This window comes from Armigeres subalbatus, chromosome 2 (assembly GCF_024139115.2).
Source record: "Armigeres subalbatus isolate Guangzhou_Male chromosome 2, GZ_Asu_2, whole genome shotgun sequence".
NCBI classification, from domain to species: domain Eukaryota; kingdom Metazoa; phylum Arthropoda; class Insecta; order Diptera; family Culicidae; genus Armigeres; species Armigeres subalbatus.
Genome location: NC_085140.1, coordinates 430,360,952 through 430,386,851, shown reverse-complemented (window position 1 = coordinate 430,386,851; position 25,900 = coordinate 430,360,952). Strand labels below are relative to the sequence as shown.

The 25,900-nt window shown below is 38.8% G+C and overlaps 1 protein-coding gene across 1 annotated transcript in view; it reads left to right on the top strand.

The window, feature by feature from the left end:
- LOC134213562 (neuronal acetylcholine receptor subunit alpha-7-like) overlaps positions 1 to 25,900 on the top strand; it is a 396,467-nt gene that overhangs the window by 275,661 nt on the left and 94,906 nt on the right. Inside the window, exons 6-7 of the mRNA XM_062692714.1 lie at positions 5,842 to 6,022; positions 8,720 to 8,795. Coding sequence (XP_062548698.1) covers positions 5,842 to 6,022; positions 8,720 to 8,795 — 257 coding nt within the window. The remainder of the gene's footprint in view (positions 1 to 5,841; positions 6,023 to 8,719; positions 8,796 to 25,900) is intronic.

Below are 25,900 nucleotides of genomic sequence, written 5' to 3'. Positions count from 1 at the left end.
TCAGCTCAGGCTCGAGCTCAAGCTCAAAACTTGGGCTGTGTGTTCAGGCTGTGTGCTCATGGAGCATGCTGTGTGCTCAGACTGTGTGCTTAGGCTGCTGTAAACTGAGGCTGTGAGCGTAGTTTGTGGGCCGAGCGTGAAGCATTACGATTATGCGGCAGTGCGGCACGTTTCATATGCGGCGCGGCATATATAGTTAAGGTTGAAGGCAAAAAATGATTCGGAGCAGGATGCCTTCATTGGGGCCTTGATTCAGAGTTTGTAGATGACAAGATATAGTTTAAGCATTTGTAGATAAACATGGCAGCATTGATTATTTTACGATATAAGTAAAATATACAATATTTTATTGCTCTATGTTAAACGATATGCAAGATTTTATTGCTTGAATATTTTTCAAATGTGTGCATCTGACCTTGATAGAAATGAGTAGAAGTATGCGCAAACCTAAATCTCACTGTACAGAATATTTAAGATTTATTATTCATATCATGAATTTCTATTTTTGTTTTTCATGAAGATTTATCAGAAGCATTTGAAAACTACTTTCTAAAAACTGGTCTATATGAAAGCATTGGTGGTTTTTTTCTTTATGATTCTTCTCTCGGTTGTAAATCCCTTAGTATGTGGAGAGCGTGTTATGTTTTATTTTCTTAAAGATTGTAGAAAATAAACCGAAGCTTGGAACTAACTCACTTTCACATAAAAAAAATAAGTGTTTTAGCAAAGATACACATAATATTATTATTTCTGTTATTAAAACTATTAAACTCTATTGGGGAGATGAATGAAACGCATACAATCTTTCCAGAAAAACGAAAAACGTAAAAATGTTCAATAAACGGCAAAAAAAATAAATAAAAGCCCCCAACATGTTTCGGTCCAGTCTAAGATGTTTTCGGGGGGAAAACATTCTCGACACTCTGGGCATAGTTTATTCATTGTGTTTACCGCAAAAGATAAAAAATACACCTTCATTCAATGGCAGGCAAGCTTTCAATTAATAACTGTAAAATGTAAATGCTAATAGAGAACACTAAGTTGGGAACTAATAAAGAAAATAACAGTTGGAATAAAAATCCATTGAGGAAGAGAAGAAGATATTTCGATAATGTTGACTATGGGTCAACCTATTTTATTTTACACAAACTTTCAACAAATTATATTGAACATATTGAATAGTAGAGCGGAGGATCAGTTGGACTGTACCCCCAATTTCCATCCGCAACGTTTATAACTCGGCCGTCTTCCAAACATATGACTTGAATTTTTGTACATCACTAGAAATCTGCAGATGCTAACTGCGTACTAGAATCCAAGTAATTCAGTTCTAATGCGCCCAAGAAATAAGCTTTGCGGACGGGAATGGTTGGTGCTGCCCTAATGGTCCGATAGCCTAATACAAAAAGTCCGTGATTTAAGATTCTTGCAGTTTTCAGTAATTCCGGTTTCACACGGATACTTAATCTATCGTTATGTAAATGCTTCTGATCGTTGTTGTTTGCAAAAGTGTTGGCCAATATCGGGAACTTGTGCGGCATTTTAAAATATGACCGTGTGCCTACTCGTTTGAATCAAATACACTGAAGTCAGTTTTCACACGGACAATACGTATATCCCGAAAACCGCATAAAAAACGACTTAATCGAAAACAGTTTTTTTTTGCGATTTCCACTTATACAATGTAAATCCACGTAAAAAGCGACCCCAGTATACACATTCATAATAATACTATTTTTACTTGTGTTAAGAAGTGTCAGTGCAAGTTAGTTGGACTTGAAAAGCAAATTATATCAAACTAATATATCGAAATTTTCACCTTTTTCGATGTCGAAGAAGAAGGAGAAAGATAATTTTTAAAAATACATATGACACAAGAAAGCAACCACATTCAATTTGGAACTCTAAAAGTAATTTATTTAAAAAGTCATAGCAGTGCGGGGTTGGACTTCTTTATGTATAATGAACATAGGTACAATTTTGATTTTTTATTTTATTTTGTTTTATCACACTTGATACATAGAATAAGAAAATTCCAACTCCGAACTGCTAACCGTTTCAAAATAAATTGATTTTTGAATTTTCGGGAAGAGTTTTTAAAATTTCTTCGTATGCTTTCCGGTCCATTTTTTTAATAGCATCTTTCTGCTTCTCTTTCATGCAACATCAAAAAGCCAATACCTCAGCAGTATGAAACAATTGAATAGATCGATTTTAAACTGCTGTACTGCTCTAGGCGTCAACTGCCCAGATATCAAAATTATTTTCTCACTGAAAATATATAAGAAATTCCTCAAACAATGATGGTTATTTAAAATATGACTGAAATATACTATCACCTGAAAAGGCGAAATACTTTAAAATAGCTTTCTTTTATGCTACACAAGACGTTGAAGTTTTGACAAACCAAACCGTGCATCAATAAACAAATGTTCAGTTTATCGCAGAAGTTAACATAATTTTCTTTTTACTTTTACTTATCATAGAACCAATGAAATTCAATTCTCTAAAACTAAAGTTTGATATGAACATCAAAATCCATACCAAAATGATAAGCCAAGCTCAAACCAATGTATGTGGATTGGAGTGGAGCCAATGTTTTGTACCGTGCTCAAAGCGGCGCTCACAGCCGCGCTGAAAACATCAATGTTCGAGCGCCGCTGTGAGCGCGATGCAAAACATGAGCATCCAGCCTGCGCTCGTGTTCATGTTCATTTTTACGAGTGCACGTTCGAGCCCGAAGCGAATGTTCATTCGAGTGCGGCAGCATGCATAAACATCTGAGCGGGGCTGCACCTTGAAGACTGATCAACACAAAACAGTTAATAATTATGCATCAGTTCCGTTTTGTACAAATTTTTGCATTCGTTTTACCATCGAATATTAATTTTTTCTAGACTTCACGCACTGATGGTGCCTCATGCTGTGGCTTTGCGATACCATATGTATCGTTAATTATCATGTTGCAAACATTCTTCATAAAGTTTAGGTCTGGAGAAAAAAGCATGCCCTGGCAGAACATGAATTGATTAGCTAATCATATTTATATGGATTTACTCGCATTTATCGTTCAAATTTTAAGTTTGTAGTACCAAATATCGACTAAACTACCAGAAAATCTATTTTGTTCATTTTATAACGTTTAAGGACAAGGTTGGTGCGGTATGTAAGATCGCTGATAATATTAGTCAGGAGGTCACTGAAATTTCTTGGCGAGTTTATTTTATATACATAATTTTATACATCGTACATTCACTTCGAAGCCAAGGCATGTTATTAATATCTTAATAGATGTTCCATGTTGATGGATAGACGAGTTTTGTTTCAATATTACATCAAACAAGGTTGTTTAAAAATAAGTGGTTTCATGAGGAAAACTTCATTAATAGGACATTTGTTTCTCAGCAGAAAAACAAATTCAACTAAGTTTTTCAATGTTTTTGTATAAAAAAAGTTTATGAAACATAATAAAAAATGCCAAAAAATAGCCCAAATACAGCTCTGATTATAAAATGAACCTTAATAATTAATAAGTGGCGTTGAAGTGGTCTAATTCTCATATTTTCTATGGTTTCCAATAAGAAATATTTTAATTGAATGAAAGATATAATTTGAGTCGTGCTTGTGATATTAATCGAAAAGTGTCAAAATACTTCTTTGCATACAAGTAAACACGTTATATGATTAGAAATACTATGATTATTAAATTTTCAATGGTCCAGTTGCCTTATCGGACGTAAAAATGTTCAAAAACAACAAAAAATCGCATTCTTATACCTATTAATGTGGAGCATCATTTTTTCACATATTTATTTTCAAATAAATAGACGAATGAAGTAGACTTTTGGATTTGCTAAACATTATCAATTTAGCCCCTGAATCGACATGAAAAGTTTGGCACAGATCGGTGTAACAGAAGAAAGGTTATCCTTAACCTTCTGTCTGTGCTCAAAAAAACTTACGTTGTCTGTGCTCTGGGGTCAAATTGACCCCAAATTGAAATTGCTTTAACTTTTTTAATGTTTGGCCAATTTTGAATTTATGGGGCTGTTTCGAAAGATAATTTAATTATCTTTCAGGTCGTTACCAAAGATTGACTATTGGTGGACGGGTACATCGCGGGGAGGGGTTTTAGTGAACAAGGGTATAAAACCAGTGATTTTTCATGATTATTTTACTTATATCCGGAAATCTTACCCTTTTTGAACTGCACCTTTTCAAAAAGGTTATGCAGGAAGGCATGTGCCCTGGCATGAGGCGTTGATAAGTTTAGAACTCGGCCGCCAGGTGGTGGTATATTTGAATTCATTATTTTGGACTACTTAAGATATTGCGATATATAGAATTCTCCTCAGTGTAAATATTCTTATCGCACAAATTTAAAAATTGGAAGACGTACTCATTATGTTGAGCACCACTTTGAAGTGCTAGACATCCTGAACAATATTGCCGAATACAACTTGAGTGTAGGTATGAGGGATCTCAAGCTAAAGCAATATTTCATATATGCAAGAATATTGCAAGTACGCTAGCGCGGCCTATTTGTAAATTTCCTAATTATTTATTCCGTCACATGACAGTCCATTCCCACCAGACGAACTTTATTAAAGACGTCATCTTTAAAAACTTCAAATTTGTGCGATAAGAATATGTACAATGAGGAAAATTCCATATATCGGAATTACTTGAGTAGTCTAAATTAATGAATTCAAATATACCGCCACCTAGCGACCATGCTCTAAACTAATCAATGCCTCATATCAAAGCACACGCCTTCCTGCATAACCTTTTTGAAAAGGTGCAGTTCAAAATGGGTAGGATTTTCAGATATAAGTAAAATAAGCATGAAAAATCACTGTTTTTGTACCCTTTTTACGAAAACCCCTCCCCACGATGTACCCGCCCACCTACAGTCAATCTTTGGTAACGACCTGAAAGACGATTAAATTATCTTTCGAAACAGCCCCAAAAATCCAAAATTGGCTAAGCAATAAAAAAGTTATAGCAATTTCAATTTGGGGTCAATTTGACCCCAGAGCACAGACAACGTAAGTTTTTTGAAAAAAGTACACTGTAGCGCATACTTTCAAGATTTTTGAAGTGAATTTGCATCTAGGAGACAGATCTCGGCGAGTTTTACCAAACTACCAAAAATTATGAGAATCGGTTGAAAATCAAAAAAATGGCAGCCACTCAAAGTGGCCTGGGGTCATATTGACCCCAGAGCACAGACAAAAGGTTAACAATGGGGTGTACCTGTTATTGTTTGACAGAGTGTACTAAACTCGTCTTATGGCAAGTAAAGACATTCCGCAGAACGAGCTTAATTATTTTCTTAAGAAAAATAATCTTTTTCTTTCTATGCTATATTTTAATTTCTTACAGTGGCTCAAAATCTCGCTTTAACCATAATTTTATTTCGATTGTTATGTGTCTAAATGTTAAACTTCGTACATATTCTTCATTTTATTGTAATTGATTTGAAATCCAAGTTTCCAGCCAATACGACCTTTCTCATATGTTCAAACGTCTAGATCCGAAAAATTTCCAACCAATGAAAACCCCAAATACCAGTGACTTCCTTCTGTTTTCGTACCCATGAGAATGATATAATAACCACCAACTAGGACTGTTCCTTTACATACGCCAGATGCAAAAAAAAAAACAAATAATCTACATGAAAAAAATACTAATCTTACTTTATATAATCTAGACAGATCTAAACACACCTTCTTATTCGTCATATTATAGTTATAGCTAACCTTCCCCTACAATTAAAAAACAAAACCGAAAGTGGACAGCAGTTGGAAAATTCATCATTACCGTATATTTATATTTTAGTGCTGATGAAGGCTTTGATGGCACATATCCAACGAATGTAGTCGTGCGCAATAATGGTTCTTGTTTGTATGTGCCACCAGGAATCTTCAAATCAACATGTAAAATAGATATAACGTGGTTTCCATTTGATGATCAAAGATGTGAAATGAAGTTTGGTAGTTGGACATATGATGGTTTCCAGGTAAATTTGAGAACTTTGAACACAGCAATTCAAAAAAAAAAAGATAACTTAAAAATAAATTTAAAAAAAGAGATTTAAATCCATTAGAGAGAACTTTGTTTATCTTTATAGTTTTTGATTTTCTTCATCTATTTTTTTATCGATAGTGATCTTTTTCTTTGATGATTGTTTTTCCTATTAGTTTCGGTTTTGTAGGCAACTTTTGGACGAGGAATGTTTTTTTTATTGTTTCGATCTTATTATCTCTGAGGCTTCATTAGGAAGTCTTCCAAACGCAGTATTCTAACGAATGTTTAGAGAGAAGCAAGCTAGCTGCATAACTGCTTTGATTGACCTCTTAGAGGAAAGCTTTGCGCGGTTTTATTTACTGTATATAAGTGAATCTAGAGCGTTTTATTTTTCTGTTGTAAATCGAATGTGTTGTAAAGCTTGATCGGCCTACGTGTGCGATAGATTGGTTAACTTAGCCTCGCTGATGACAACTAGTGCTTTCTCTTGTAGTTGCTAAACTAAATGTCTTTGTCCGAGCGATAGAAAGATCAATATTGACATTTTCCAAAAAACTTTTCTCCGCAAATACTCCATGGGGCTTGAGCTTTATCGCAAATATAACTTCAACTTCACAGATCTTATCCTAAAACGTTAGCGACTGTTTTAAATAATCTAATCTAAGCTTCGGTTTCTACTGGATTCCAAATTTCTCTTAAAATATTGTTTCTTCTTAATGTTTAATGTGGAAACATGAAGCTGTCAAGTTACTTCAGGCAATTTAAAGTCGCTTTCGTAATGCCTTAATGGACAATGAACCACCTGAACATCAGTTAAGGATATTCACTTTGATTTATCCGAACTTTTCTTAGAATTTTGACGCATTTCTCTTAGAATTCTCTTCAACTTGTCCTTGTACTATCATTCGATTTTTTTTGCTAAATTTTGCTAAAACGCTGAATTTAGAAGAGAAACTGCATCATTTGACTTAGAGCTTAGTGTTACAAGAGCTCGTATTTCGAATTCAAGCAATGGCATGAACCTTCCTATTGTCGAAGTATTTCTTGAAGCTCCGTAAGTCTTCAACAGTTTCTTAGTGCCTTGGATAAGTTAACCAAATTATCGACTTTCTGTCAGTGCTTCACTGCTAATCATACTACTCAAGTCCGTTCTAGTTTGTCACTTTGTTTCATGTTTTGAGGATGTCTTCTAGGACTATTTTTCACCATAGGTTTCTTAGTTTTCCTCCCTTCAATTAGTTTCCCTAATTTTGTAAATACTTTCAATTCCCTCCGGCTTCCCTATCGCTCCAACCTCAGTCATCATCATTTTTCATTTCGTGTCCCGAATCTAAAACTACCCCGCAATAAAAAAAACAGTTCAACTCTCATTGCCTTCGATAAACCAAATCGTTAAAAAAACAAATACTCAACCCTCTCACACCTCCCAAGACAAGGCGCTCGACGATCGTAAGACTTTTTCGGTTTTGCTTCTGGGCGCTGAACGTAGCTCTGTGATGGACTACATTAGGGTCAGCCGCGCCGGGTGCGCTCCGAAAAAGACTTCGGCGATTCGGAGTCTGTCGCAAGAGCGAGAACCAAACCATCATAGCGCAAACTATCGAATGTGTGATGTCCAGTCGATATCATATCATGACCATTCCGCCCAGCCAATCGAATCTCAGAGCCATAGAAAACAACGAAACTTTCCCCCCTCGCCATCCCGTCTAACGAAAGCACTTTTAGAAACTCAATTGCACTTAAGTTTAGCGAATTTTGAATACGGGATGAAACTGACAGGAAAGCAGCCGGACGCAAAACCCCGAGAAAGAGCCCGCGATCTACGGCTTTTACAGGAGTTGGACGCCTCTTCATCGCTTCATTCATACTCATTAGCATTAGAGTTAGATCGTAGCCGAAGTGACACTGCATCATGTTCCGTTTTCAGTTCTTTGCTGACATAGAAAAAATCTGCCCTCGTTGTTGAAGTTGAAACTTTTCATACAAGTAGTCAAATTTGCTAATTAAAAAAACTTTTCGGGCTGGTTTCTTGGAAAAATTTCAATTGAGAAAGGATTTTTCATTTGAAAATTTTTATTATTGCTTTGTTTGCAAGAATGCAATTTTCATTGAACATTTGAACTCAAACTCAATCAAGGTAACAATCAATACTGCCACCTCTACTGTCTAATTAGCAATTTTTAATTGTTTGAAACTTTCGAACTCAAAACGAGGTCTAGAATATTGAATCATTTATTTGTGCGCTCCGTTTTTGCTTTGATTTATTGGTTTTGTGCATTTAGATTCGTGTAATAACAAACAATCATCGAAAAATTGCATGATTTGTCAAAATTATTCGAAAAGATTTCTTGCTTCCGTTTTCGTTCAAGTTCCTCCAAACTGCTTTCAAGTGCATTTAGGTCACCATAACTAGAACTTTCATCTTGAGATCCACTCATTCTCGTTTATCTCCTTCAAGTTCCATCCTCTGTCTGTATGTCTGATATGGTGCCTATGAGGAAAACAAAAACATCAGTTTTCCAGCTTTTAAAAGTCGTGTAAGGCAATGCACACCAACAACAAAGTTACTAACGAGCAAACTTTTCTCTTTTTCCTCAACATCGCTCAACATCGAATGGTTACCAAATAAAAAAAAATGATGACATGACAACGATCGATTTATGGTGCTTCGTTCCGGCAATGACAACAGTTAGATTTACAGCTGCAGGACGAATCGGGGGGAGATATCAGTAGTTTCGTGACGAATGGGGAATGGGACCTTCTGGGTAAGTACCGTTTTGTCCACTATGTGATTATTCTCTTCAAGCATATTTATGATAAAGCAGTTGCGGTGTATTTTTAATTAACAAAATTTTCAATAGCAAAACACAACATGAATAATGTAACGGACAAAAAGTTTCGAAACGATATTTAGTTAGTGGCCGATAATCTTTTGCATCGCTGATTAAGTGTGCTTATTTAACATGTAATTCCGCTTGGGAAATCCCTGTAACGCAGGGTAGACACCTTTGAGGGTGATGAGGGTGTCGCTGAGTCGGGGGCCTCTCGTTAAGTAAGTACATGGCTCAAGTAAGTACATGGCGCATGGCTCAAGAATAGACAGCTTATTTTTTGCTAATTTATATCCCTTTCTTTTTGAAAAAAAAAATGACAATCGAAATAAAATCTCTCCGATGAAATGGTTTGTCGTGCATTTTGTATGATAATTTCAAATCATGTCATCTAAGTTGACATTATCATCAGATAACGGAAAGATCGATTTTTGTTCATTTTGGTTTGGCTACTAAATTAATTCGATAAGTGTCATGATAAAATAATGTTAAAAAAAGGAAAAATTATTTTAAAAAACCGTTTTGTTTTTTAGATAAATTGTGTACGTAAAAAAATATATCAGCAAGTTGATCAGTTTTGGGCGAGACAAAGTTCGCCGTTATTTATAAATAAATTGCCTCAAACGATGTTCAATTTCGGTCTCTCCCGGAGAAAAGTTTGCTTTCCTGGCAATTATTATTTAACTAATTATTATTCGTTCTTTAGCAATTAGGAAGAAAGTGTGTGTTTAGATTTTGTGTGCGACAGTAGGCAGAGAGAACCTATAGCAAAGGTAAAGTTTGTGCTCTAAATGTGATAATGTGCTCGTGCTCAAGTGTTTGTTCGGTCAGATTGGCTTAATATTTCCCACCAGCAGCAAACTATCACGCGATCGCCAACCAGCCAGAAGTGGACCAATCCGTCACCATATCGGTCCAGGAAGGCAAGGGGACCTCCACGTGGACGAGATCCACCGCCGACAAGCAACCGCCATCACGTTTCGTCGGCTTCATTGTGAAGCGATCACCCTTTTTTTTCGGAGTGCGACGTCCGAGGAGGGCGCTGCTGAGGAAACGTTTTTTGTGCCAGTCTTAGACTGAAGAGTCATGTGCTGCTAGAAAGTCGAAACAATTTATCGTTAGTCGGAGTCTGAAAACTCACTAACAATCGCGAGGTTCTGCCATCACGGACCCGTGAAAATATGCGTGCGTGAGCCGTTTTTGGCACCACCTAATTTCCCACCAACTACCGGGAGCCCAGACTAAAAAGGAGCTAAGCTTTCTGCACAGTCCGTGACGTCACGTTAAGACAAGTGAGAAGGGTATATTCAAATATTACGTAACGCAGTAGGGGGTTCATTCATTTTTATTTCATTTATTTAGTTTACATCTAAACAGATAACACTGAATCAACAATTTGACGCCACAATACACGGTTCGAGGCCGCATCTCTCCATCCTCGAATGCGCCCCACGCTCGCCAAGTCGTTTGGCACCTGGTCTGTCCATCTCGCTCGCCGTGCTCCAAGCCGTCTCGTACCTGCCGAATCGGAAGCGAACACCATCTTTGCAGAGTTGCTGTCCGGAATTCTTGCAACATGCCCGACCCATCGTAGCCTTCCGGCTTTAACTACCTTCTGGATACTGGGTTCGCCGTAGTGCTGGGCGAGCTCGTGGTTCATTCTTCGCCGCCACATACCGTCTTCTTGCACACCGCCAAAGATGGTCCTAAGCGTCCTAACCGTCTCTCGAATACTCCGAGTGCTTGCAAGTCCTCCTCGAGCATTGTCCATGTTTCATGTCCGTAGAGGACAACCGGTCTTATCAGCGTCTTGTACACGACACATTTGGTGCGGTGACGAATCTTTTTTGACCACAGTTTCTTCTGGAGCCCGTAGTAGGCCCGACTTTCACAGATGATGCGCCTTCGTATTTCACGACTAACATTGTTATCAGCCGTTAGCAAGGATCCGAGGTAGACGAATTCCTCGACCACCTCGAAGGTATCCCCGTCTATCGTAACACTGCTTCTCTGTTCCGCCCACAAGCATGTACTTTGTCTTTGAGGCATTCACCACCAGTCCAACTTTTGCTGATTCACGTTTCAGGCGGGTGTACAGTTCTGCCACCTTTGCAAATGTTCGGCCGACAATGTCCATGTCATCCGCGAAACAAATAAATTGACTGGATCTGTTGAAAATCGTACCCCGGCTGTTACACCTGGCTCTCCGCATGACACCTTCTAGCGCAATGTTGAACAACAGGCACGAAAGTCCATCACCTTGTCTTAGTCCCCGGTGCGATTCGAACGAACTGCAGTGTTCGCCCGAAATCTTCACACATTTTTGCACACCATCCACCGTTGCTTGGATCAGTCTGGTAAGCTTCCCAGGGAAGCTGTTCTCGTCCATAATTTTCCATAGCTCTACGCGGTCTATACTGTCGTATGCCGCCTTGAAATCAACGAACAGATGATACGTTGGGACCTGGTATTCACGGCATTTTTGAAGGATTTGCCATACAGTAAAGATCTGGTCCGTTGTCGAGCGGCCGTCAACGAAGCCGGCTTGATAACTTCCCACGAACTCATTCACTAATGGTGACAGACGACGGAAGATGATCTGGGATATCACTTTGTAGGCAGCATTAAGGATGGTGATCGCTCGAAAGTTCTCACACTCCAGCTTGTCGCCTTTCTTGTAGATGGGGCATATAACCCCTTCCTTCCACTCCTCCGGTAGCTGTTCAGTTTCCCATATTCTGACTATCAATTTGTGCAGGCAAGTGGCTAGCTTTTCCGGGCCCATCTTGATGAGCTCAGCTCCGATACCATCCTTTCCAGCTGCTTTATTGGTCTTTAGCTGTTGGATGGCATCCTTAACTTCCCTCAAGGTGGGGGCTGGTTGGCTTCCATCGTCTGCTGAACTGACGTAGTCATCTCCACCGCTGCCTTGATTTTCACTGCCTGTATTCTCAGTGCCATTCAGATGTTCCTCGTAGTGCTGCTTCCACCTTTCGATCACCACACGTTCGTCCGTCAAGATGCTCCCATCCTTATTCCGGTACATTTCGGCTCGCGGCACGAAGCCTTTGTGGGATGCGTTGAGCTTCTGGTAGAACTTGCGTGTTTCTTGAGAACGGCACAGCTGTTCCATCTCCTCGCACTCCGCTTCTTCCAGGCGGCGTTTCTTCTCCTGAAAAAGGCGGGTCTACTGCTTCCGTCTATAACGTTTCACGTTCTGCTGGGTACCTTGCTGCAGCGCGACTGCCCGCGCTGCGTCCTTCTCCTCCTCCTGTTTGCACTCTTCGTCGAACCAATCATTTCGTCGACTTCGTCCTATATACCCGACGTTGTTCTCCGCTGCGTCGTTAATGGCTGCTTTAACTGTATTCCAGCAGTCCTCAAGAGGGGCCCCATCGAGCTCACCCTCTTCCGGCAACGCTGCCTCGAGATGCTGCGCGTATGCAGTGGCGACATCAGGTTGCTTCAGTCGCTCTAGGTCGTATCGCGGCGGTCGTCGGTACCGAACATTGTTGATGACGGATAGTTTTGGGCGCAGTTTCACCATCACCAGATAGTGGTCAGAGTCGATGTTAGCGCCACGATATGTCCTGACGTCGATAATGTCGGAGAAGTGCCGTCCATCAATCAGAACGTGGTCGATTTGTGATTCTGTCTGCAGTGGTGATCTCCAGGTGTACCGATACGGAAGGCTGTGTTGAAAGTAGGTGCTGCGAATGGCTATATTCTTGAAGGCGGCAAAATCAATTAGTCGTAGGCCGTTTTCGTTCGTCAGCCGATGTGCGCTGAACTTCCCAATAGTCGGTCTAAACTCCTCCTCTTGGCCAACCTGAGCGTTCAAATCTCCTATGATGATTTTGACGTCGTGGCTTGGTCAGCTATCGTATTCACGTTCCAGCTGCGCGTAGAATGCGTCCTTATCATCATCAGTGCTTCCGGAGTGTGGGCTATGGACGTTGATTATGCTGAAGTTGAAGAACCAGCCTTTGATCCTTAACCTGCACATTCTCTCGTTGATCGGCCACCACCCGATCACGCGCTTTTGCATGTCGCCCATCACTATGAAAGCTGTTCCCAGCTCGTGTGTGTTGCCGCAGCTCTGGTAGATGGAATGATTACCTCTAAACGTTCGCACCATTGATCCCTTCCAACAAACCTCCTGCAGCGCTACGATGCCGAATCCACGGTCCTTGAGCACATCGGCGAGTATGCGTGTGCTCCCGATGAAGTTGAGAGATTTGCAGTTCCACGAACCGAGTTTCCAATCGCTAGTCCCTTTTCGTCGCAGTGGTCTTCGCCGATGGTTCCGGTCCGTACTCTCTTGTTGATTGTTCGTCGCGTGAGTTTTTTTTTGCTGGCTTGCAGGGCCTGACACCAAACCCCCTAAATTTCCAGAGGACCATTCCTCCTTATTCCCGGTGGACCATGGTGCACAGTTTCACTTAGAGTCCCTCGCTGGCACTCGGACGATGATCAGCCGCCCCTAACATGGAGAACAGACGCTGTTGTGAGCCGATCCTAACATGGAGAACACACACTCAGTAAGATTTGCACCTCCGGAGAGGAGCAAACCCCCTTTCCCTGTCAGTTACTCGATCTTTCCCAAGGTTGCTCGTATCCCGGCAAGCACTACGGTCAGGTAGGGATAGGAGTTGCTGGGTAAGAGGGTAAGGTCCGCTAGATGTAGTCTATTTTATTTCTTCAGGTACGTGAAGTACCAATGGTACGCTTTACCCAGTCAACACAAAACCGTATGTATGATGCCCTAGATGCTAAAGTGGAGACGATATACGTTCATATTGTATGGGGAAGTACCTGGATGCCATCACTTTAGTATCTTATGTGACATCATATACGATCTTGTCTACACAAGGTATTGGGTACCCAGAATTTGCCGTGCCACGCAGTAGGGGGTTTAATTTTTGTTACGACTTGCTACGCAAAATATAGTGGGTGGGGGATTTTCGAGATATTGTTACGCGTAAAAAAATAATTACATAGGGAAGAAATATTTAAAATATATATTTATTACCTTAAAAATAGCATAAAATATACAATAAATAATAATTTATTGTATCGTGTTTCAAATTTTACCAAAAACAAGATTGAAAAAAATGTGTTCGTTACGCCTAGGGGTGGATGTAGTCCTGAATGTTGTTACAGATTGTTACGAGGGGGTAAGGAGTTCTTAAAAACAACGTTTTTCGCGTTACGTAATATTTGAATACACCCGAATAAAGAAGAGAGTTGCACACAAAATATGAGTCAGACATGTATGAACGAACACAAACACTAAACCGTACAAAACCCAAACCCCGAATCAATATGTGCCCCTGTTAGTATAAGTAAATAAAAAACTGTTATTTAAATAAAATGTTTCTATGAGTTTCCCTAGTCAATTAGTTAATTGATTGTGTTTAACGTCACCGCGCGATATTGTTTGTTGATTTCGAGTTCCGTCCTCTTTGCGAGTTTGACTGTGGTGTGTTATGTTGCTTCCAACTCATTGATGGTTGTTGGTGAGAGGAGAGAGTCTGCCGATGATGAGAGCGTCACTCAAGCTTAGAGAGTATTAGGTTCTAGTGGGCTCTCACCGTCTCTTTGAGTGTATGATGTGGCTGTAAGGTATGGATGGAAGATAGGGTGGAGCCGATTTGGCACTTTTCGTAGTTGCTGGCTGGACCGATCAATAAATCCTTATCGGGAAAATTTAAACGGACTCGCCTTGAGAGAGTCTCTTCCGGGCAAATTAACTTGGGCCATGGTATCCCTTGTGGAGTGGCGCTTAAGCCACATGGTTTTATATATGGATCGCTCCATGCCGGCTACACACCCCCAGGGGCACGATACATCATAGAAACTTACTTGTCTTGAAAAGAACCTATTTACGCTTGATTTGCCTTCACAACCACTAACAGCGAGAATATTTCAGCGAGAAAGCAAAGCTATCAAAAAATGTAACCCCTTCGTAAAGGATGTATATAATAATCCATGACGATTAACAAAGGGGTGGTGCTAATGGACTTTCATCATTGGATAGAAGAAGCTGCTTTCCCACCCATGCGAGCCATTTTATTCGAGGCTCTGAAGAGAGCTGTCCCAGCATCGACATCGGTTGCGGTCGTTAAAGTGGTTGCTGCAGAAAATTGATTTTTGCCGTTGACGTACTAGGTAGCACGCCGAACTTCACCTTAAACGATGCATCTGCTGCTGTTTAGTGGTGAACCATCGTGTGGTCGGCCAGCAGCAGCATTGAAGTTAAATATTTCTTGTATATTAAATGATTAAAAGTAAATCGGTTCTATTCAGGCTCAAAAATGTTACATGAGAAACGGAAAGAGTGAGAGCCTTGCCTTGGTAAGCCTTGGTAAGTAACAATCTATAACAATATACCAAAAATAAATCGTTTCTTTTGTTAGTGATTGGAAATGACATCGATTTTTTCCTGGCCACCATTTATTACAAGTGAAGGTTGATCCGTGATGAATTGTCTTCAAAGTGCAAAACTTAATCGTTTGGCGACAGCAGAAAGTTGCCCTTCAGTAGCAGAATCGCAAGCGCGCGTTGGAGAGCGATACTTTAACTTAATTTTTCGAATTAATGGCGTCAGCCAAATTAAAATTTCCTCACTTGATTCTTATCACAAGCGCGCTTTGGAGGGAGATGTGACATTTAATTTATTCGATTGTAACTGAAGAAAATTCTATGGCGTCAGCATCGGTCCGAGCGGCCGCCGTCGGCACACGCTCACTTTCACCTACTCAGTGACTGAGTAAAATGGTATTGCCCTCTCTTTTCTTCCCACGAAAATTTTACTCAATTACCGTTAAAAGTGGGACAACTCAAAACTATGAGTAATCCTGCTTTTGATGGAAATTGAGTAAAATTTCCGTGGAAAGAAAAGAGATGGCAATACAATTTTACTCAGTCACTGAGTAGGTGAAAGTTGGAGTGCAGTTGGATCCTGCAAAAAATTTATTCACTGAGGTGGCGCGGCGTCTTCAGCAATTTGAAGGTAAATCGTTGTGATGCTTCGTCGGCAAACAAAATAAATTTCTTGCAAGATTCTGACTTTGGTTTTGTTGCTAAAAGTGATTCAAAACGCGCATAATTGAAAAAAACCTAAATTGGTTCTTTACAGGACCACTGTTTGTATAAGAGAAAGTTGACTCGAGATGAACTTAGTTCAAAGTAGAAAACAGAAATGAAATTTTCCAAACCACCGGCACTGATCCATATAATTTTTTTAAGTCACCACGTTGTATTTCGTTATCTTGAAAATTTTGAATCTTCAATGAAAAGTATTGATTTAATTTCAACAAAGGGCCTATCCAATCATCCATTTATGTAGTTTCAAATTTGCGGCACAATAAATAAAACATCGACGCATGGCGCATCCCCCTAAGAACTAACTCATATATTTGCCTCCATCAGATTGAAGGCGCGTTTTAGTGGCTTTCTGCATACTTTCAGAAACATTGATCAGTCGGATTTTGAAGCTTGAGAATATGATTTCAACACTTGAGGATAGTTGTGCCAGTGGAAACTGATTAATTCTCCTTAGATTTATAATAATATCAAAAAATATTCTACAAGCATTTTTTTGTTGTTATTGTACAAGGTAACATTTATTCGTGCTTCTTCAATTATTTATAAAAAATTCATAATAAATTCTCGAGCACATAAAACATCGTAATTTTCGACGTTCTCCCGATGATTCTATTTTTTCTAGCATTATTTCTGCGCTGGGTGGCTACTTTGTAATTTTTTTACTTTATATAGTAATTCAAAATAGATTAAATGTTTCTATTTTACGCAAATAAACCCGTGGCAATACTATTTCTATTGTAAAACAGCATCACGAGTTATCATCTGTTGTCAACTCTTTAATATTCTACGAGAGTTTCAGAAATACCCTTCCTAGGCGACATAACCCTCGCAAAGGATGTCATCTGTTGAATAAACATTATTGAACATTGATTCACTAATGCTTTGCTTTCGGTCCAATTCCTTCGCCAACTCTCTTTTGCGCAAAAAAAAGCTGACGACGACTCTATTGACGGTAGTGTGCTAACGACAGTCCTCAAGAGGGTTTCGGTGCAATAATTTTCCGCATCAAGTCAGAGTGTCGGAATTCGGGTTGAGGTCTACGGAAAATGGGAGATTTTTTCTGTGTTTGAATGAAATAGAATCAGCACGAAGTGCTTCGTACTGAAAATTTTGCCTCCGATCGGCAACTCATATCCGTCGGATTAAAAGCATTCAATCAAGGTGTCCCCGGGAGGTAAATACACAGCCCTATCCAAACATTATTCCAGTCGATCAGAAGTCAATTGAAACGGAAGCCGAACTGTGAAGAAAGATGAATTGCACTTCTTGTGCTTAGGTTTCACATCCACTGTACTAACGGAAAGGATAAGCGTTTACTCTCAATTCATATTCTCTGCAATGGACCTGGAGCTTAGTTAGATGCACGCTGCACCAAGATCAAGAGTGGAGGAACGTCTTCCGTACGATGTTGGTACCTAGCAGACCAGCAGATTCACCGAAAGAGCAAATCTTGGCAGCTGTCGCTTTGTCTCATACCCAGTCATCGTCGATGCCGTTCTCGAGTGTGGGGGTGCAATTGTGTGAAGGAGACATATCGTAAATATTTTCTTATCTTCAAACCCCCGGAGGCAGCTGCACGTTGCAGGGCAGGGAGTAACTATGTTGCAGATTTAGCAACAGTTCGTACCGGTAGCTGTGCAGAAGGTTTCTTAGTTAAACAGGAGAGCTGATGCAGTTGTAGGAACGACTGTTGAAGCAAAATAACAAGGCCATATTGTGTCTATGATAAGCGATGAAACAAATTCCCGGTGGAACAGTATGCTGTATGTTTGCTGCTATTATTACTATGATCGGGGGATAGTATTGAGGAGAATTAGAGCTTCAAGCCATTGTGAAAAGAACTTATTTTATAATGATTGACTTGATATTTGTATAACAGAAAAAAAAACCAAACCAGAGAAAAAACCAATGAGCCAAACTCATCGCACGAAAACATGGTCAAACATTGGAACTAAATATTCACAGTTGTTAAGAGAATCTATCAAAATATGCTTCCTATCCTTTGGACTTAAGGAAGGAAATTCTGTTGAAATTTCTGGAGAAATTAAATTTCCGTAGTATTTACTAAAGAATTTTCTGAAGGAATTCCATGACGACTTTCTGGAGGAATTTCTTAACGTTCCACGACTCGCACGGTTATGGATCATTCATGCAGTCCCGTCTGTCTTGAGAACGAACAAGAATTTTCTGACAATATTTTATTCACCGCACAGGCCATCTTAAATGGTCATAGAATGTTAAAATGATTTCTATCAGAAGTTTCACCCAACTGTGAAACTTTTTTTTGACGTAGAACTACGTCTGTCTTTTCAATATTGGGGTACACTTTACGATTGCAAAAAATTGAAAAACGTCACGAAAATATGATAGACTTTGATCGTTAATATCTCAGCCGTTTCTCCATGGATTTTCAATTTTCTTCGACCATTCGATCAAGGATGAGTCAACGCTTCATACCTGATATACACTGAAGTCGTTTTTACGCGGTTATTTTTACAGGCATCGCTTTTTATGCGATTTTTTTCATTCGAATTTCTGGATTTCCGCGGTTTATTTAGACATATTTTGGGATTTACGCGTTCTTTTACGTTGTTTTAATTTACGCGGCCCATTTTCTCCGCGTAAAAACTGACTCTAGTGTGTATAATATCTATATATGATAATGTTTACTATTAAAAACTTGCTAACAGTTTAGCACTGGGTTTCGGTGAATCAGTCAATCTCGTAAGTGCACGCAAACTTCTTCTTCCATAGCACTACATTCCAACTGGAACTTGGCCTGCTTTTCAACTATTCTATTAGCAATCTATTAGCATTTCTTTAGTTATTAACTGAAAGCTTCTTATGTCCGCCATTGCAGGGCTTTTAGCTGGTGCAGTTCGTTTCTGCTAACTTAAACGTGCGTTTTCTCTCGAAAGCTTGGGGCGTTTGACGCCAGCTTCTTCTTACGTCTATTGATGCCAATCGAGGAGCTCGGATATCTTCGGATATACCCCGTTAGGCATAAGTACGTTAGGAATAAATACGTCAGGCATAAGTATGTTAGGCATGATGAACGTTAGGCTTAACATACATTATGCCTATCGTCCGTTATGCAACGTACACACCAGTCAAGCAGTTCGACGAACATTGACTCCACCCCCAAGAAAACGCTTCGGTTGCTGCTTTGTTTGAACGTGTGTGAAGTTGTTCGAACAACAATTTGACAGTTGGCGGCTCGGTTGGAAAAAATTAAAACGGTTTGATTTTGGTTTGATTTTGGTTTGAGTTGTCGGGGGTGGAGTCAAGGTTTGCCGAACATGTTTGAGCATTTGTAGTGAAGTTGCACAAACCCCCATATATTTTTTGATGGTTGGTGCTCAAGTTGGCGCTTCGGTCGTTCGTGTGTGATATTGTTGCTCGAATAAATTGATTGTTCGTGTCGCTGTTGATAAAACTTGTTGGATGTTTGAATAAACGAGAGGTGGAGTCAATGTTGGTCAAACTGCTTGACCGTGTGTACGTTCCATTATGCCTAACGTCCATTATACCTAACGTCGCGGACCAGAATCTTCTTCGCTGCTGCAGTGAATGCGGTCTGGTAAACTTTCTTTGGCTCGTTATTGCTGATTCGTAGGTGTCTGCCGGAGTAGACGCTAAGTCCAACGCAACTCACGTGAAGGAATAATAATTATTATCAATAAACTGTCAAACTTCTTTGTCGCGTCTACTCCGACTTCCTGCATAGAATGACCACCAAACGCCGTTGACAGCCCAGCTTTCGCGATGGGCTTTTTTTGTAATGAGCCACCAGGGGCTTAGACAGACTTAGTGACGGGTACTTAGTCTCTGTTCCAGTTTGCGTCGGCGAAGGTTGCAGCTGTACACTATCAGCCAGTGTTGTGCTTTTCAAATTTTAAACCAAATGTAATTAAATGTAATACCAATTTAATGTCAACAATGAAGTTCGGATGTTTGACATTGTGTTTTGGTGTTATGTAGGAAAATAAGTTCAAAAGTAGCATTTACCAATGCTTCGAATCGAGATACAATTATCGAACGATTCTTACTCTCTAACGAGTTCTTATCAATCGATAATTTGAATATGTGAACGCTTTCATCGTGAACGTGTTGTTCATCCTCGATTATTTAAAAATTTTATTTTTATCTTCCTTTTCAAATGTTGGTCCAAAAATTATATACATCACCAGTTTTCGTAATGCTCACTCAATCTCAGGAGCGTAGGATAAACAACAAAAGCAGATTGAAAAACGCTTGGTTTGGTCTCATCGCAAAGAATAGTCGAAAACCTATACATTACATACAGCTACGTAGTTCAACGTCACCTTTGCGTACAACCCGATTGGGCTGCACATTTGAGTTTTTTCGAGCGGCTTTTTGCTCTATGCAAACTATGATTCTATGCTCTAAACATCACGGCCCAGTTGCCTTTCTTTCAGGGATTGCACATTGTTTGTTTAAACTAGAGTGACAGATCAGAAACTCTTTGTTGTTGGGAACCCTTCCTCAAAGGCATTTCCTATATCAATGACATCGGCCGGTGCAATCACATTTGTTCGGAAATAATTCAATTATAATGAAACCCCTTGGGACCATCTAAGATCCTTCCGTTGTTGTATGTGGACTTCGGAAGTGCACCGTAAATTGCACCGCCAGTTCAATGTCGCTTACGTATTTCCGTTCTCTGAATACTATTTGCCTTGCCTTGGTCTGGTCAGGTTCTACTCGCTATCCAGGCTCCGATCAAACAAAGTACGAGTTGGCAGTTCCACCCCATTGATACGAGCCAGGAAACTGAATGAAAGCAAGCGCAAACATTGACTGTATTTTCTAAGTGGTAGAAGTTTTGATTGAATGTGGGTACGTGACCTAAGTTTAAATTGGGCTACAATGAAAGAAGAGGCTTTTGTTCGAACCAGAGCTCCCTCGGTCCAAAAAGGTGTAAACGATTCTGAATAATTTTTAGCTTTCCGCATAAATTAGGCTCTTGAACAGTTGTCCTAATTCCAGGAAATTAATAGAGAAAGCATTTTCTGCATAGAAAGCCCTATCATAGTTGGAAGTAAAATGAAAAAAAAAACTTCCCTTTTTAAGTACTTTTGCAGTGAATGAATGCGGAAACTTTTCATTACTCTCCCAAAACTCTGGCATCAAATTAATGAAACTACTTGAACTAAATTGAATTTAAAGCACCGAAAATTGGTCCCAGAATCAACTTTAACGGAAGCCCACCTCACTTCAAAAACTATGAAGGAGAACAATTTTCCTCATCAGACGAGTCACGCAAATTAGTTTTGCCTCTTTTCTTGCTAATGATTGGTGAGATGCAATTTAGTTAAAAATATTAACGAATGGAAACTGTACGGAGAGAATGATAGGTTTTTGTTCCATGCATTTGAAACCGCCTAAAAAAACAAGTACCTAATTAAAATAGGTTAAAATGGCCAGAAGTGAGGACCGAGAAACGAGAAGTAAGAAACGAGATCCTATCTTTTTCCGTCTCTATTTTTGCGTTTCTGGTGTGGTAGGTATATCATAGTTGAACCGAAAGGTTCATCATCAGGCATCGTTTCACTCCGAAATCGAACTTTTTATCGAAGTCTCAGAGTCAAAGATGCTGAATTTATGTCTGTCTGTCCGTGTGTATGTGTGTGTGTGCATATGATTCCCCTTACAGCATTTGCAAGAGCCGTAATGTACAGTGAAAATAATCTAAACGCTTGAATAATGTTCTTTTGAACGTGAATCTAACGTGTTTTATCACTGTGAATTTTCACTAGAGATTCACGTTATACTTTTGAGAAATTAATTTGAATCCACACCACTAGTTTTCATTGCGGAATTTAACGTGTTAAGAACATCGATCTAGTTGACGATCGATTTAAGAAATTGACATCATGGCGCCAGCCTGAAGTATTGTTTAAACAAAGTTTTAATTAGTCATTTCATTCAGCATATGTGTTGCTTTGACCTATGAAGGACTTGTGTGCTGCTAGGGTACTTATTTCTCACTTCTCTCTTCTCAGCTCCGATGTGTTCCAACAAAAACGTTGTTGTTGTTAATTATATACAATTTAAATTCGGGAGTGATGCCGAATTTAGGGCTGGGCGGATTTGTATAGAGTGTGAATCAATCACACTCTGCCTGCCAAAAACTTGCTTGGCTAAAGCATTTGATATGTGTGACTATTCTACGCAGCAGTCGCGTGTGCTCAAACGACGGTAGAAGACCGACACTTTATCTCAATTCATTGCATATTATATTGCTTTTCCGTAAACGGGATCTTTAAGTGGTCTTGTTTTGTGGATAACGCCTATCTAGAGAGTAGGAGGTTGAGGGTTCGAGTCCCTCCAAGACGCGTGGATTCTTTTTTGCAATTTGTCCTTATCGAAACATGAGCGGTCCATATGCAATGCATATTATGCATAGCCACGACACTGAACAAAAAAATCGTGCTGCCGAGTTGCCGAATAATATGCAATTAACAAAAATATTGACAAGCTGAGTTCTATCCCTGATTCAGTTCAAGAAACATCAACCATCTTCTTTCAATTATTGAACAATAGTCAACATGTGATTTTGTAAGAAAATGCTTGGAAACGCTACAGGTAGCGAAATGAATTGGGTTCTGAACAACAATATTCTTGGTACAAGTGACACCAGAGTTTTAGAAATGCACCAGCGATTTTGGTGTAATTGGTTCATTGATAATTTGCTGTTGAAATTTGAATTGTATTTTAGCGTCTAGAAATTGTTTAGTAATATAGTTTTCTTGCCGTGCAGTCCTTTTTACAGGCCTGGTAGCGAGTCACTTTTTAGTGACTTAGTCACTATTTTAAGTCTAGTCACTAAAAAGTCACTTTTCGCATCCAAAAGTCACCAAAGACACTATTTTTGCATTGCCTATTAAAAAGTTCGAAATAAAATTCATTTGTAATATTATTATCAATCAATTCAAATGTGAATCTGGTAGCAATATATAAAATTTGAAAAATAAGCACCAAAGCAGTTCCAAGTTTTTTTTTAAACTTTATTAGAGTGAAGCAGTTTCAAGTGTGTTGTGAAAATCGTGAGGTTATTTCCGGTTCATGTCGACTATGATCTTTTTCTTTACGAATGGAATTTGTTAAAATGTGAAAGGTTGACCTTAATATAGAGAACAGAATATAGGAGTATTGGAACTAGAACCAATTCTGTTGGTGAACGGTTATACTCTCCGGTGGCAAAGACAATGAACAGTCTTAGTTTCATCACATGAAACTGATGTTTTATGTTTCGCAAGTCCCAAGAAAAAAAAAATGTAAAGCAAGTTATGAAGTCGTGAAGGAAAAAATGCTTGATTAATGGTAAATTAATTGGACGGTTTTTTTTAAATCCAAAATAAAACAACAAACTAATTCGATTGAATATATTTTTAACTCTAGATTATTTGGATACCCATTTTTTATTAACTTTAATACTAAAGTCTGCCAAAATTACAGTGTATTAGAATTTCTGAATTTCTAATTAGAGACAATGGTTTTATAGCACTTTCAAAGTTTTCCTCAGAATGCCACATCGAGATCAAAATCTTAAAAACTTGATTTAAATTTCTTATTAGGCCATAGTTTAATAACAGGTAAAATCGAATTTTTATATTTTTCTTTATATTTCTTTATATTTTTCAAACAAATGATCCTACCAAATATTTATAAGCTTTATGAGTTCAGAGAACTCACTGTCTAGGAATCAATTAGATTTTTTATATCATTATTTTGCTTTAGTGACCAACGATGACGAAAAAGTAGTTATACAGAAAACTTCGAGCTCACATTAAACAACAAATGTTGTGTTTGTGTAACAACTTGCAGTTCACTTAATATGATGCCATAATACTATGGCTAGCATCTGGCTGATCCAACGAATACCATCCTCAATATCGTGGTACATATGAATGTGTCGCAGTCACTGGCTTCTTGCTTCTATCCTCTCTCTGCCTCCTTACGGTGAAGATGGGCGTGGCCAGTAGTAGTAATCTTCATGCTTTTGTTGGTTTTGCCTTTTCTGGATTTCTGATAGCATTTTAGAAAAGGATTTCAAAAGTAAAACACTAGTTTGCAATCTACGAATTATATCATAATAATGTTAATGCAACTTGTAGCTCTATTCCTGGTTCAATACTTCATACATAAGTCACTATTTGGTCACTTTTTCTGCTATTGAAGGTCACTATTTGGTCACTTTTTCGTCATCGTTGGTCACTAAAGTCACTTTTTTGAACGGCATTCATCGCTACCAGTCCTGTTTTTAGAATAAACCAGGATTTTACTACTGTTCAGGACAGTAGTGAAACAAAACCCTTTGTTGACTCTGGAATTAAAACTGCATGCCAGGAAAAACCCTCAAAATATCGGGGTCTTATTAGTCGATCCATCATCATATTTTCGGAAAATCTTCCAGGCATTTATTCGTAAATACCTTGAATAATCCTTTTGTCAAAACCTCTTCTTCTTCTTCTTCATTGGCATTACATCCCCCACTGGGACATTGCCGCCTAGCAGCTTCAGTGTTCATTAAGCACTTCCACAGTTATTAACCGCGAGGTTTCTAAGCCAAGTTACCATTTCTGCATTCGTATATCATGAGGCTAACACGATGATACTTTTATGCCCAGGGAAGTCGAGATAATTTCCAATCCGAAAATTGTCTAAACCGGCGCCGGGAATAGAACCCAGCCACCCTCAGCATGGTCTTGCTTTGTAGCCGGACAATACCTCCAGAAAAAAATATAAGGTTAGCCGTCCAGAAATTTCATCAGACATTCCATCAAGAATTCCATAGAGAATTTCTCCAGTTATTCATTCTAAAAATTCAAAAATTTCTTCAGGCCTCCGTAAACTTATCCAGAAATTCCGTCAGGAATTTCTTTTGATTTTTTTCAAGATATTTTTCCGGAACTTTCTCCATAAGTTTCTTCGAGCATTTCTTTAGGAAAACCTTGACAACCTACCTTAAAGTTTGTTTTTCGGAAATTCCTTCAAAAAAATGTTTTATATGCATTCTTCTAGAATTTCCTGCAGAAATTCTTTAGGAAACTATTTCAGGTATTTTTCAAGGTATTCCATCTTAAAGAATTCCTAAAAGAATATCTCCACAATTATTTTTTCTGAAGTTCCTTCAGATACACCTTCTTCCTTCAGGGACTTTTTTAGGATTTTTTATGAAATTATGTAAGGAATTCTTTTAAAAATATATTTTCTTCAGAAATTCCTTCCGAAAATTCTTCGAAAATTCCTTTGGGTATTGTTTTACGTTTCCTTTTGCGAATTTCTTCGGAAATTCTTATGTAAATTCACTAGGAAATTCTTTTGGGAAGCCTTACAGAAAATGTTTTATGAATTCCTTCTGAAATTGATTCAGGAATTTATGAGGATTTTTTTAGGAGTACATGCGGCAATCATTTCAGAAATTTTTAAAATTAATTCCTCCAGTAACTCCTCAAGCAGTTTTTTGACGTAGGACTGCGTCTGTCTTTTCTATATTGGGGTACACTTTACGGTTGCGAAAATCGGGGACCGTCACGAAAATATGATAGACTTTATTACTTTAATATCTCAGCCGTTTCTCGATGGATTTTCAATTTTTTTGGACCATTCGAACAAGGATGAGTCAACGCTTCTTTGTATTGATTTGAAAATACTATTTATTAGGGGCCGTACGCATATTACGTAAGCACTTATGGTGGGAGGGGGGGGTCTGTCTTTTTCTTACGCACCATATAAATTAAAAATCATTTGTATGATAAAAATCTTACATGGGGGGAGGGGGAGTCGAAAAACCCAGAAAAAATGCTTACGTAATATGTGTACGACCCCTTAGCAATAATTGATAAAAAGTTTAGAAAAAGGTAAACCAACCAATCGCGTACATGCATCACTAGCACAGACAT